General features: G+C 38.5%; 1 protein-coding gene across 4 annotated transcripts in view; it reads left to right on the top strand.

Annotated features, from left to right (window-relative positions):
* Positions 1-15,432, top strand: part of LOC115224734 (arginine-glutamic acid dipeptide repeats protein) — a 453,168-nt gene that overhangs the window by 426,545 nt on the left and 11,191 nt on the right. For 3 of the 4 annotated variants that reach the window (XM_029795610.2, XM_029795609.2, XM_029795611.2), the window contains exon 22: positions 1,865-2,170. In XM_029795610.2, coding sequence (XP_029651470.1) covers positions 1,865-2,170 — 306 coding nt within the window. Of the gene's footprint in view, positions 1-1,864; positions 2,171-2,261; positions 2,433-15,432 lie in introns of all 4 variants that reach the window. The other variant, XM_029795612.2, reaches the window with a different exon arrangement.

Below are 15,432 nucleotides of genomic sequence, written 5' to 3'. Positions count from 1 at the left end.
TATTTTATATGCTGTTGTTGGATGGTGAATGGCAGAGCCTAATCACTAGAGAGATAGATAAATTGCCATGCAGGTAGGTAGATAGGTGTGGTAAGAGTCTTTTTTCCTAACCACATGGTTCTGGGTTCAGTCCCACTGCATGGCACCTTGGGCAAATATCTTCTACTATAGCCTCAGGCCAACCAAAGCCTTGTGAGTGGATTTGGTACACGGAAACTGAAAGAAGCCCGTCGTATTTATGTATGTATTTGTGTATGCCTATGTTTGTGCCCCAACTGATGTTGGTGTGTTTATGTCCCTGTGATGTAGCGGTTTGGCAAAAGAGACGGAATAAGTACTAGGCTTCCGAAGCATGTTCAACTAAAGGCGAGGCTCCAGCATGGCCGTAGTCAAATGACAGAAACAAATAAAAGAAAATATATTTAGATAGATAGATAGATAGATAAATGAAATAGGTAGAGGTGACGCACAAGAACATTGATGGACAAGCAGACAGGTCTGTGTGTGTGTTTGTCTTTCTGTTTAGTTATTAGATATGTTGATACGATGTAGACAGGTAGCCAGGCAGGCAGATATAGATAGGTATTGAATAGCCAGGTTTAATGACAAGGCAATTACTGAATAGAGGAGTTTAATGGTTAAAGAGATACAAACATAGATATAAAAGGGAGAGGTTTAATGGCTTGATCAATACTGGATAGAGGAGATTAATAGCTATTTATTAATCCTGTACCTGATGTCTTCCTGTCCATGATTGATTAGCTGTTTTGTGGGGCGGGGGGGTGCATGAGATTCTTACACTGGAGGTTTATTGGATCAATATATAGCTACATTGGGTTACTAAATCAATCAATCAATCAATGTATAGATTTCCTTGAACTGTGATCATCATTGGTGGATGAGATGAAATGGATTTGTGGTTAAAGGTGGAGGGCTTAAATAGCATTGTTAGGACTGGGAGGATTTAGGGATCCCTGACCCTTGTAGCAGTTGTTGAGTAGTGAGGAGTACATTGCTCAAGGTTAGGTCAGTAGTTGAGGACAAAATGTGAGTGAAGCTAGTTATCTTTTTGAGTGCTTGGTTTATTGGTCATCCAAGACCCTTCTGATATCACAGGTTAACCCTTTCGTTACCAACCCAGCTGAAACCGGATCTGGCTCTTTAGTACAAAAGCCTGGTTTTCAAAGGCCCTGAATTAAAATCTTCCAGCAAACCTTAGTCACAATTTATGTTCCTAAAACTAGCTTAATTATAATGATGTTATTTTACTAAATTCTTTGTTATGTTTAAAATAATTGGAAGCAACGCAGAGCATCTGAAAATAAATACAGTAACGAAAGGGTGATGAGATGAGCCTCACATTTCTTCTGTTTGTGGCAACATCCCCTTGATGAAGTGGCCACCAACTTTCATTTCAGATTGTTGGTGAGTTTCTTAACCTTTTAAGCATTCAGATTACTCGGTCAAATTCTCATTATTTTCAATTAATCATGCATTATTTCATAGCTTTGAGATTTCAGCGATATGGGTGCATATTTTTAGAATGACATTGTAGGGCAGGTGTGAGAGGACAGTTCTAATCAGTTTGAACGTAAGATAGTTTATTTTTAGAATGACATTGTAGGCTATGCGTGAGAAGACAGATCCAGTGAGATATGGCCAGTTTAAATGTTAAAGAGTTAAGATATTTCCTATGTATTGGTGCCTTTGAAAATGTGTGTGTTTAATCAATACATTTCGTTAGTTCAATCTTGGCTTAATTATTTATTTTATTTATATATTTTTTTCCATCTGCCCAGTAAAGATTTAATTATGTTTAAAAAAAAAAAAAAAGTGTTATTGTAATCTCTGAATGTTTATTTAGGAATTCCAACTGGTATTTCTCACTTGTTGGGTGATCCAGCATATTCAACTCTTGTGGAACGAATCTCTGCTGAGCGGCTGCAGGCTGAGCGCCTTGCCCTCAGTACCGACCCGATGGTTCGCCTTCAGATGGCCAGTCTATCTGCAGCATCCACCCACGCTCATACGCACACACATGCACATGCTCACACGCATCTGCACGTACATCAGCAGGATCATTTACCCCAGTACACTCACCCCTATCAAGCCGCAGCAGCAGCAGCATCCGGCGGATCTCAGCCTGCCGTATTTCAAGGCCTTTGTCCAGGTAAGCTGGCCACCCGTAAGCGGTGCGCCATCGCCCAGCGCCTGCTGTGGTTTTTATTTATTAACCTGCCTTTTTTAAATTGTCATTGCAGATATTCTTCATAATGATCACATGACAGGACGAATGATCTATGAAATATACTCTCAACGATTCACTAATGAGCAACACATCTACTTGCAAAGAGTAACTAACGAGTGTTACCTACGTTCAAAGCATGATAGAAGTTTGGTAGATCCCTCACATTTGGTGTATCAATTTTCTCGTAAGTCTATTGTGCATAAATGTACACACACACACACACATATATATATGTATAAATGTACATATATATATATATACATATATATATATATATATATATATATATTGGTATTGCTTTCTGCTGTAACAAAGGTTGCTGCCGTTTTCCAGCTGACCTTCAAAGCCTGAGTTGTGGTAATGATTAGGGAGGGTGGGGACATTAAAAAAAAATTTTTAAAAAAAACAAGAACCACCCCCCCACCAGTTTCTGTGTCAATTTAAAACCTGTCATCTTCTGGAGAGGATTTATTATTTTCTGTTGACAGTCATGATACAAAATTATCCACCGACCCACCTCCCCCACTTTTTTTTTTTTTTTTTTTTTTCTTCTTACCTTCATAAACCATTTTCTGTAGAAATTTGGTCACAATCCAAGGTGTTCGTATTAGAAGACTCATCGTGGCGCAAAGAAATATTTTTTTTTTAAATGTACGAGTTTAAATAAAATCTTGGCTATAATTAGTGTCTGCATCCTCTCGTTACAACCAGTCCCTTAAAATCACCCACTCATCTATTGTATCTGACATGGAACTAATTCACTCATGTAGAAATAGGAATAAGTTGGCCCATATATATATATATTTATATATACATGTATAGGTCATGCGTTTGTTTAACAGTTCAATCCTAAGTGGTGTCGATGTTTGATCTTTGAAGAATTTTTCGGTGAAATCTCACTCTGTGGTGCTATTATGATTGAATATTGCTATTGAAATCTTGTTGAGGATACCTTGAGCTTTTCGACACTCAGGTGTTGGTAAATAAACAATAGCCAAACACCTGTATGACAGGATGAAAAGACACATACATGCACACATACACATTGCTCTCTCTCTCTCTCTCTCTCTCTCTCTCTCTCTTTCTCCCCTCCCTGTGTTTTCCTTTTTCTCAGGCTCTTCTTCTTTCAATCCCTTCATCTCCCTACTCTCTAAACTTAACATCAATGCACTTCTCCTACTACTCCCTTTCTATCCCTTGTAGCTTTCCTTTACTCTCTCTCTCTCTCTCTCCCTAATTTCACCCCCACCTCATTTTCTCTCTCTCTCTCTCTCTTTCTCCCATAAAACTATTTTTTTACCGTGATAAAAATTCTTTTAATTGAAATGATTTGTTCTGTTAATTACCAATTACTTTATTTTGACGGCATACTTTGGAATCGGATCCTTTGCTCTGTTTATATTTTCTCTTAATTAATTTAGTTGTCGGGTCTTTGTTTTCGCTGTTGACCTGGTTTTAAATAGTCTTCACACGGTTCTAGGATCTAACCTTTGGCCAGTATTTCATGATTTTGCACATCGCAGGAGACACAGTCCCTCTCTTTGCTGAAACTTCTCTTTTTTTTCAACTCTGGTTGCATCATTGAATGGAAAAATGGAGTCTTTCCTTGTACATCGGACAAGTCTCTGTGTTTCCGCTTTGGTTTTTGCTCATCTTGTGAACAGGTTCATTTGATAAGTGACAAACTACATTCCAGTCATGTCGTTGGTGCAGAACATAATAAACCATGGCAAGATAACTTGCTGGCCTTGTGCCAAAATTTGAAACCATTATTATTATTATTATTATCATCATCATCATAGTGACAAGCTGGTAGAATCGTTAGCACACTGACTGAAACGCTTAGCAATATTTCGCCTGTCTTTACATTCTGAGTTCAAATTCCGCCGAGGTCGACTTTGCCCTTTCATCCTTTCAGGGTCGGTAGAATAAGTACCAGTTAAGTACTGGGATCAATGTAATCGATTATCCCTGTCCCCCAAATTTCAGGCCTTGTGCCTATAGTTGGAAAGATCGTTACAATTAATAAGGTGGCGAGCTGGCAGAATCATTAGCATGCCAGGCGAAATGCTTAGAGGTATTTCATCTGTCGTTACGTTCAGAGTTCAAATTCCGCCAACGTCAACTTTGCCTTTCATCCTTTCAAGGTTGATAAATTAAGTACCAGTTGCTTACTGAGGTTGATTTAATCGACTGTCCCCCCAACCTCAATTTCGGGCCTTGTGTCTAGAGTAGAAAATATTATTATTATTGTTTTAAAATAAAATATGGTCCTTTGTCTCCTGCTGAACTGGGGTCATCGTTTGACCATAAGGTCACAGCAGGTCCTCATCTCATAGAGAGTACACGGCGTAAAATGTGTGCATAACCTAGCAACACTATTTTCTGAATTTCTCCCACGTTAACAGTGCAAGGGAGTTTGTTGAGCTGGTTATCAAGGCCCTTTTTAATTAGCCCTAACACTCCAATCACCACTGGTGCTGTGCTGCTTTTCATTCCCCACATCTTGGTCACTTCTATTTCTGGGTCTTTGTACTGAAATAACTTCTCAACTTCTTTAATGGACACATTTCTCTCTGATTATTATTTATTATTATTATTATTATTATTATTATTATTATTAGGGAGGTGAGTTTGCAGAATCCTTAGAACAGAAGACAAATGCTTTGCAATATTTCTTGTAAGTCTTTTGTTCTAGTTTCATATTCTGCTGGGATCCACTTTTCCTTTCATCTGTCCAGTGTGTGTGTGTTGGGGAGCAGGCAGGGGTCATTATTGTACCCATGTTAAAAGCAATTGTTGTTATGAGACAAGTGGATTGGCAGACAAACATTGGAGGGCCCTATTTCCTCTGCTTCCTTTCATTCTGAGCTCAAATTCCACTGGGATCAACTTTGTCTTTCATCCCTTCTGCAGTCAGTGTAACCAATTAAAACCTCCTCCCAAAATTTCAGACCTTGTGTGGCATGTAAAAAGCACAATTCAAGTGTGGTCGTTGCCAGTACCACCTCACTGGCATGTAAAAAGCACCCACTACACCCTCGGAGTGGTTGGCATTAGGAAGGGCATCCAGTTGTAGAAACTTTGCCCGATGAGATCGGAGTCTGGTGCAGCCTCTTGGCCTGCCAGTCCCCAGTCAAATTGTCCAACCCCTGCCAGCATGGAAAACGGACGTTGAATGATGATGATGATGTCTTGTACTCTGCAAGCATCCTTTACAAAATATCTGACTGCTGCTACCCTTCAAGCTATACACTAGAACTCAGCAACAACAACAAGCATAATGGTTTCAAATTATGACACAAGGCCAGCAATTTTGGTTAAGTAGCTAAGTTCCCCTTGTCAACCATCAGTGCTCCACTGGATCCTAATTTTATCAACCCCAAAAGGATGAAAGGCAAAGTTGACCTTGGAATTTGAACTCAGAACATAAAGACAGATGATATGCTGCTTGCCACAATAATAATAATAATAATCCTTTCTACTATAGGCGCAAGACCTGAAATTTTGGGGAAGGGGTTAAGTTGATTAAATCGACTCCCAGTTTTACACTGGTACTTAATTTATCGACCTCGTGAAAGGCAAAGTCGACCGCGGTGGAATTTGAACTCAGGACGTAACAGCAGACAAAATACTGCTAAGCACTTCGCCCAGCATGCTAACCACTCTGCCAGCTCACTGCCTTCACAACACTAATAATAATAATAATAATAATTGGGACAGAGTATTTTCCTTGTATTTTATTTTATGAATCCCAAAGGGATGAAAAGTTATGTTTGCTTTGTTAAAATCTACAGAAATGGAAGAAATTTGCCAGGCATTTTTAGGCCACATGGCCAGGAGTTTTAAGGGGAGGGGTTAGTCGATGCTATTGAACCAGCACTTGATTGGTACTTTATTTCATCAAGCCCCCCAAAAAATGAAAGGCAAACTTGATCTTGGCAGCATTTTGAATTCATAAAGGGGTATTTTGGCAGTGATTCTTACAACCCACAGCCCTTAATCATCATCATCATCATCATCATTTAACGTCCGTTCTCCATGCTAGCATGGGTTGGACGGTTCGACCGGGGATCTGGGAAGCCAGAAGGCTGCACCAGGCCCAGTCTGATCAGGCAGTGTTTCTACAGCTGGATGCCCTTCCTAACGCCAACCACTCCGTGAGTGTAGTGGATGCTTTTTACGTGCCACCTGCACAGGTGCCAGGCGAGGCTGGCAACGGCCACGGTCGGATTGGTGTATTTTACATGCCACCGGCACGGAATAATAATAATAATAGTAATAGTGATCCTTTCTGTTGAAGGCACAAGGCCTGAAATTTTGGAAGAGTGAGCTGGTCAATTACATCAACCCCAGGGCTGAAATGGTACTTAATCTATCAACCTCGAAATTAGGAGAAGCAAAGTTGACCTTTGGACCATCAGAAGAATGATGTTGATTTCAAATTTTGACGCAAGGCCAGCACATTGGGTCGGAGGAGTAATGATTAGATTGACACCCCCACCGAATGGGTTGAAAGGCAAAGATGACCTTGGTCCCATCATAATGATAATAATAATAATAATCCTTTCTGCTGCAAGCACAAGACCTGAGATTTTAGGAACGTGGGAAAGTTAATTACATCAATGCCAGCGCTCAAATAGTACTGAATTTATTGACTTCAAAAGGACAAAAGGCAAATTTGAACTTTGAGCATAAAACCAGAAGAAATGTAGGAAAATATTTTGCCCAGTGTGCAAATGATTCTGCTAAGCCATTGCCTTTGACCCTAAGGTCACAGCAGGTCCTCATCTCATAGAGAGTACACGGCGTAAAATGTGTGCATAACCTAGCAACACTATTTTCTGAGGTTCTCCCACGTTAACACTGCAAGGGAGTTTGTTGAGCTGCTTATCAAGGCCCTTTTTAATTAGCCCTAACGATCCAGTCACCACTGGTGCTGTGCTGCTTTTCAATCCCCACATCCTGGTCACTTCTATTTCTAGGTCTTTGTACTGAAATAACTTCCATTTCCAAGGTCATCTTTTACTAGAGCCATCAGGTGACCTGAAGTTCTTGTTGGGTGGGAGCTCATTAAAGCTTGTTAGTTACATTGCCAGTTGCTCAACTGATGCCTGTTTTATCAACTCTGAGAGGATGAAAGGCAGAGTCGACTTCAACTGAATTTGAACTCGGGGAGTATAAATGGCTTCAAGAAATGCGTCTAAGAATTTTTCCAGCGTGATGACCCGATTCGGTTGTAGTTGTGTTTTAGTGTGTTTGGTGACTGATCTGTGTCGGTGACAGGTTGCTGTTGTGTGAATGTGGAAGACTGACCAACTCTTTAAATGACAGTGACGGGGTTTCTGAGAAATCAAAGTGTGGAGACTGAGGCAAAAATAATAACCCCAAGTTTGAGACTGAGAAAAACCAGAGAAGAACTTCTTGCTTTTCTTTAGATTTCTGTTTATGTTCTTTATTAATTGATGCCAAGAAAATAAAAACGAAAACCTCCCATCACCTTTTATTCAAAATGATTTCCTCGAGTCCGAAAGATGCCATTATGTTTTCTGTTTATTTATTTATTTCACTATTTGAACATATTCACCGGTACCTGATTATTTTTGTCTGAAAATTCTCTCCAAAATTAGGAATATTTGATGCCGTCATTGGTATTTATTTGTACTTTATTATTTCTTTGTCATTTCCAAAATCTTGTCATTTCGCCAATTATATTTTTTAATTTTTTTTTTCTTTGTCAGATGAAGTTTAAAAAAAAAAATTTTTTTTATTGGTTCTTACGTGTTTATATATATTATTATAGTTAGTTTTACCAGTTTTGTTTCCATGGTTACACACTGTTGAAAGTAGTTAAAATAGGATATACTTTGCTTGAAATCTTCTGTTGCTGTTTTTGTTTATCTTTTTTTTTTTTCTATTTGTTTTTTTAGTGCTGCTCTTCTTTCTGTGGCTGGATATTATTATCATTATTATTATTATTATTACTATTGTTGCCATTGTCGTTGTCTGTCATCATCGTCATCGCTATTATGTAGAGCTAGGATGTCACTTTTTGTATTGTCTAATATTTTGTACTGGTCTGTATATTGTTTTTCTTAAAAAAAGAATATTTTTTTTTACATATTATTACTATTATTATTATTATTATTTTTGGTACTTCCTTGTTCTGGTTGATATTTTCTATATTTCGTTTACGTTTAATCAATTTGTGGTGATTAATGTTCGAGGAACAAAACTCAAATATTAAACCAGTCTCTCTCTCTCTCTCTCTCTTGTAAATTATTGATGCATATCGACTCATTACGGTAGTTTGTTCACTGTTGTCGACGACAACCAAGGACGTCAGGTGGGAGAAGATGAGGTATGGTGTATCCAGCCATGGCCATTCAGTCTGTTGGGACTGAGGGCAAGAAGTTATCCCTGGACTTGCGTAGTTTGCCAGTTTCTTTGTGTTCCTGCAATCCTGTCTTGTTTGTAAGAGGTGGCACCCCTGCTGGTGCATCTTCTTCAGGCAGGGAGCTCTTGTGCTTGTGTTTTCCAGGGGTCAGGGTTAATTTCAAAACTCTCTAATGAGGCCTTCAATGAATCCTTGAAGCACTTTTTCTGTCCACTTTGCGTGCGTTTACATTCTGCCAGTTGGCTGTAAAACAGTTGGGAGTTCGTGTGTCAGGCACTCGAACAAGGTGGCCTGCCCACCTGACTTGTGCTCTCCCCTCCAGAGTGTAAATACTTGACAGATCAACCTGAGAGAGAACCTCCATGTCCGGGATCTTGTCTTGCCAGGTAGAAGCAGTTTAGCTTTCCGGCATGGCATTCGTAAACCATCCATGTCCTGCAGGTATACATTTGAAGGTTGTACCAAGCAGTGTTGTAGACATACACACACACACACATATCATGTCGGTTAGTTGCTTGATACTTTTGATCTGAACTTAATAAAACCCATTAACTTATATTCACCCTCATTCAGTTATTCTAATTTAGCTCTTTGCCCCAAAGATATTAATAATTAGAAATGTGTCGCAAAAACATAATCATCATTTTAACGTCCACTTTTCCATTCCTGCATGGCTAGGACGGTGTTTATTGGGGCAGATTTTCTATGGTTGAGTAACCCTTCCTATATACTTCCTTCACCTCTCTCCTAGCTAGGTAATATTTCCCCATGGCCAGACATGGTTTTGCAGAATATTGGCAATGAATGACACTGCTTGTATAACAGTGACACTCATTTACAACTAGCATGAAATATCAAGACAAGGAGACACACACACACACACATATTTACATACATATAGTCGGAAACCTGAAAACAGACTCATATCTGTCCATCTTTATTTATACATATATATATATATATAGCATAGATGTTATTTTAGACTCTAAACTATTCTCTAGACTATCTTCTTTCCGCAAGCTTCGACTTATTAGATCTCCCACCCACCCACCCCATACCAATTCTCAGATAATATTTCCATGATAGGTCTCTTGTATTTCAATGTTATGTGTTAACCTTCTTGAGACACCCAACCTGATTGGTCAGCCCAAAGTGATACAAGCTGAACGGACTTTGAGGCCAATCCATCGGGCCGTTGGAACAAATGTTGTGAATGGTTGGTTTTGAAGTGTAATAGCCAATCAGAGATCATCTTTCAGTTTGGTCTTTTTGGCTACACATACGAAAGCACCCTGTGTCCCAAAACCTGTAAGACTTACATTTGTCTCCCTTTTCTTTATTTTTAATTAAAACATAAGCCTTCGACCCAGAATTTACACACTGTTATTTATAGCTGTACCTGCTTCAAGTTTCACCAGTCCTCTCCCCCACCAAAAACAAATTGATTTCACATTTTCTTATGATGGTGTGGCTAAGTGGTAAGAAATTTGCTTCTCAACCACACGGTCCTGGTTTCAGTCCTGCTGCATGGCACCTTGGGCAAGTGTCTTTCACTATAGCCTTGGGATAAATAGATCCTTGTGAGTGGATTTGGTAGGTAGAGACTGAAAGTCCATTGTTTGTGTCTGTTTGTCCCCCTTGACCACTTGACAACCAATGTTGGTGTGTTTATGTCCAGTAAGTTAGCAGTTTGGCAAGAGAGACAAACAAAACAAGTACCTAGCTTTAAATAAAAAGTACTGGGATCACTTCATCCAACTAAAAATTCTTCAAGGCATTGCCCCAGCTTGTCCACAATCTAATGAATGAAACTAGTACAAAATAAAAGATAATTTTCCAAACATAGCAATTTTTTTTTTGTACCATTTTATTGTAGGTGAGTGGAGGCGCAGTGGTCCAGTGGTTAGGGCAGTAGACTCGCGGTCGCGGCATTGTGGTTTCAATTCCCAGACCAAGCGTTATGAGTGTTTATTGAGCAAAAACACCTATAAACTCCATGAGGCTCTGGCAGGGGTTGGTGGTGATCCCTGCTGTCCTCTCTCTCTCTCTCTTTCTTCCTGTTTCTGTTGTACCTGTATTTCAAAGGGCCAGCCTTGTCACACACTGTGACATGCTGAATCTCCCCCGAGAACTACATTAATGGTACACGTGTCTGTGGGGTGCTCAGTCACTTGCATGTTAATTTCACGAGCAGGCTGTTCCGTCGATCGGACCCATTGGAACCCTCGTCCCCATAACTGCCAGAGTGCCACATCAGTTGTAGCTGACATTCAGTGTCAATCTATTTTTGAGTGGCTGTGTGGTAAGTAGCTTGCTAACCAACCACATGGTTCCGGGTTCAGTCCCACTGCGTGGCATCTTGGGCAAGTGTCTTCTGCTATAGCCTCGGGCCGACCAATGCCTTGTGAGTGGATTTGGTAGACGGAAACTGAAAGAAGCCCGTCGTATATATGTATATATATATATATATATATATATTTGTGTTTGTGTGTCTGTGTTTGTCCCCCTAGCATTCCTTGACAACCGATGCTGGTGTGTTTATGTCCCCATCACTTAGCGGTTCGGCAAAAGAGACCGATAGAATAAGTACTGGGTTTACAAAGAATAAGTCCCGGGGTCGATTTGCTCGACTAAAGGCGGTGCTCCAGCATGGCCGCAGTCAAATGACTGAAACAAGTAAAAGAGAGTATATATGGCTTACACACACACACACTCCACTTAAACCACCCTCCCTCTCTCTCACTCTCTTTCTCTCTCTCTCTTTCTCTGCTTTTCTTCAATCATGTCTCCTAGTTTGCTTTTCTTCCCATCAGTTGCCACTATTCATAAACCTTTTCCATCTAGTTTCAGTACCTCATTTCAGTTTGAAGGTCAGTTCAAAGATTGTTTCAACTTTGTTTTTACTGAGACGAGACACATTATTACTTTTATTATTATTATTATTATTATTATTATCATTATTTTTATTATTTAGTAAAATAGGCAACAAACCAAAATTCTCTGTCTGCCTCAGTTCCTTTTTCGGCTCCTGCACGTTAAACACTCATTAAGTGTTACTGTAACGATTCATTAATAAATCAATCAATAAATGTATTGAAATAATTAATTTTAAAAAAAAGAAAAAAAAGACAGTAAGAAAAAATTGGTGGCACCATTTAAAAAAAAAAAACAAATTGTGAGTGACTTACCAAAATGGTCAACATGCTTCCCCTATAAATCCCCATTTCACATCCTTTCCCACCCTACCCCTTACTAATATACTATTTCAGTTATCATACTGTTGTTTCCCCCTCGACTTCCTCTCTTACATAATGCCAGCACTGGCTCAGAAATTATTTAAAGTAATTATTATTATTATTATTAGACTATTTTCATGGATCGGTTGCCATTTGATCTAATAAATGTCCACATCAGAATATAACCAGTTTTTTTTTTAATCCTGTTTCTCTTGAAATTAATGTTATTATGTCAACTAAATTATTTATGCTGTTTTACCTTGTTTTTTTAACTTTTTTTTTTACTTTTTCTTTTGCTTTTTTGTTAAAATGATCATTATATATTACATATATATATATATATATATATACACTCGCACGCACATAAATGTGTATATTTGTGGGTTGACAAAGCAACCAATGGTTTCACGTGAAGTGATCTTCACAATTGTCCAAACGTGACACATGGAAGTGTTGGTATGTGTGTATATATGTATATATATAAATATCTCATTCTAAAGACATAGCCAGTTTGTTTAAATTAGTATATTTTTACTAACCAAATGCTTGATGTCCAGCAATTTTGGGTGATATTTATTACAGATTCACTGTCTTCTCTCTCTCAACCTTAAATGTGTGTATGTATTATATAGGAATATTGCCAGTATATAAACATACACATTGATTCAATAGAAGTGCATTTGTCTTCACAGCTTGTAAGGTATTGGTAGATATGCAAAAAAAATATATATATTTTTTCAATTTACTTTTAATCCGGTTCTCATTCCAAACTTCTCGACTTAATTAATCAGCCTAATTAATAGTTACAATACATCTAAGCTGGACTTTGGACTTTGATATTAAAAATTCGGTTACTCAATATTATTTTTGTTTGTGGCGTGAGGTTTTTCATCAACTGGAGTATTTACGATGTTCCTAACACCATTTAGTGGCCAGTATGTGTGTATATATATATATATATATATATATATATATATATATACATATATACATATATATATACATATATATATTTCCGATATGAATTATGGTAGCAGCTTGATATTTTTTTATTATTACTTACCCTTCCGATGCTATCAGAGAGCCTACTGATGGTGTGTAAACTTGTCTTAGTTGGTAAGCACTGGAATATTTTGACCAAATTTCATCTGCCTTTTCTTGTATTCTTTACCAAAACTAATAAGACTCCAAAATTGACGAACCCAAACCAGGCTTTGATAAACCTAATTTCATTTCTTCTCCTTCAGCTGTTTTTACTTAAACAAATCAATCCATTTAGCTGGCAATTTCTAATTCTTTATGAGTATTTTTTTTTTCTTATCCTTTTTTTTTTTTTTTTTTTTTTTTATCAATCAGATACTTTTTTTTTTTTTCTTTCTCTGTTGCTCACCGTCACCATTATCCATTCTGCTATTTCAAAACAAATTATTTTCATGGATTTTTTTTATTATTTAAAATCCTCAGTTTTTTTTGTTTTATTTTTCTATGTGCATTTGCTAAGATAGGTCAGACATGTCGACCCCACCCCTGCTCACCCCCTTCTCCCACTCTAACCCCTCATCTCTGGCTAGAGCCCAGCTGGAAGCAATAGAAATTCTTGTTAACAAGCTGTGAGTATTTATTGTGCATGGCAACCCTGTGGGTGTGTAGGAAACTGATTGATAAGGGTAGAAGCCATGGTTGGAATGGCTCTGTTTATAAATTTGATCAGTCGGATCTGGTTTAGGACTTAACTGTTGAAGGAATACACTAATGAGAGAGTTTCTATGTGACTGAATTGCTAGAGATAGCAGGCAAATCTCCCTTAAAACCACACCCACTCAAATTCAGATGATATAGTCCTCAATACATCCTGACTAGAAAGAAAAAAGGAGGAATGGTCACTATTTGATTGTCTTTGATGATGGGTCTGTCTTCTTGTCTTCTTCCTAACACAAGTTTCAACAGCAATAGCAGTATTTTCTGCTATACAAGTCAATGTTGTGAAGGGGCCATGTAAAAAGCACCCAGTACACTCTGTGGAATGGTTGGCATTAAAAAGGACACCCAGCTGCAGAAACCAGGCCAAAACAGACCGTTGGAACCCAGTGTTGCCCTTAACTTTGCCAGCCCCTGTCAACCCACCCATCCAACTATGGAAAACGGTTGTTAACCCTTTCAGTACCAACCTGGCTGAAACTGCCTCTGGCTCTGCAGTACAAATGTCTTGTTTCCAAAAGTTCTGAATTAAAACCTTCCACCAAAACCTTAGTCACAATTTATGCTCCTAACACTAGCTTCAATGATAACCAAGTTATTTTACTAAATTCTTTGTTATTTTTTAAAATGACACAGAACATCTCAAAAGAAATACAGTAACGAAAGGGTTCAATGATGATGGTGATGTAGTGTAAACATTCAAACATCATTATTATCTTTTCAAATCCTGCTGAATTCGACTTGGAATTTTTGTGTCCTCCAAGGGCATCTCGGTGTATAAGTTGACCTAGTTGTTTTTTCTTCTGTTTTTTTTTACCTTTTGGCCATAAATACTGATCTGAAAAATTTGATTTGTATGCCCGAAGATACAGTATCTGAATTCACCTGTGACTAAAGATTGAGGAATATTGGTTTCAAATTTTGGTACAAAGCCAGCGATTGGTGATGGGTGGGGTCGATTACATTGACCCCCCCAGTACTCAACTGTTACTTATTTCATCAAATCCTAAACACTGAAAGCAAAACCGACCTCAGCAGAATTTGAACTCAGAATACAAAGACAAACAAAATGCTGCGAAACATTGTCCCCAGCATGCTAACAGTTCCACTGGCCTAAGATTGGAAAACAATGAAAATTCTTAATAACAGCACATAATGCCATCTTCTTCGGTGAAGAACCATCTGTAACACTGATACGTCCTTTATTGGTGAACCATTCTGCATGGCGTTACTCAGCTCTACATTTGTCCTTTTGCTTCTCAATCAGGATCCATATAAGATTTCAGTGGGGATCCATGCAAAAAAATGGTAAACTGGGGGACCACAATAGTATTTTAAGGGTCCCTGAAAAACGTTTCCTTTAGATGTATTTATTGGTCTGTACTGCAAGAAACAGCTGGGTTTCTTTCTCTAACATTTTACACGAGTTAATGCTTGATGAACAAAATAGGAATTTTTGAAAGAGGTTTCTATAAAACTAGTCTTTAAACCTCAAATGGCTCTGGAGTCCAGCAGAATAAGGTAGTAAGGGGGTCCCCTCTCTCTCTTTCGGAGAGGCACAAGCACCTACACACACGGCAGTAACTTCCGCCTACCGAATTCCATCACAAAGCTTCGGTCGGCTCGGGGCTATAGCGGAAGACACCTACCCAAAGTGTCACGGTTCCATAAGTGAAAAATGGTTTAGGCCCCTACTCTAGATGGTCTGTATCTCCATTGTTATACTGGAGATCAGGCATGGGCAACCTTTATCAAGAAGTGGCCTGCATGAGACCTGGTTTATCACCAGTTGGGGTCTGCTTCTAAATGAATTTGAGACAATTTTTCGTTGGTATGCCATTTCAAAAGTTCTG

Source organism: Octopus sinensis, linkage group LG26, assembly GCF_006345805.1.
Source record: "Octopus sinensis linkage group LG26, ASM634580v1, whole genome shotgun sequence".
NCBI lineage: Eukaryota > Metazoa > Mollusca > Cephalopoda > Octopoda > Octopodidae > Octopus > Octopus sinensis.
The sequence above is the reverse complement of the archived record's forward strand: the minus strand, read 5'-3'. Positions and strand labels throughout refer to the sequence as shown.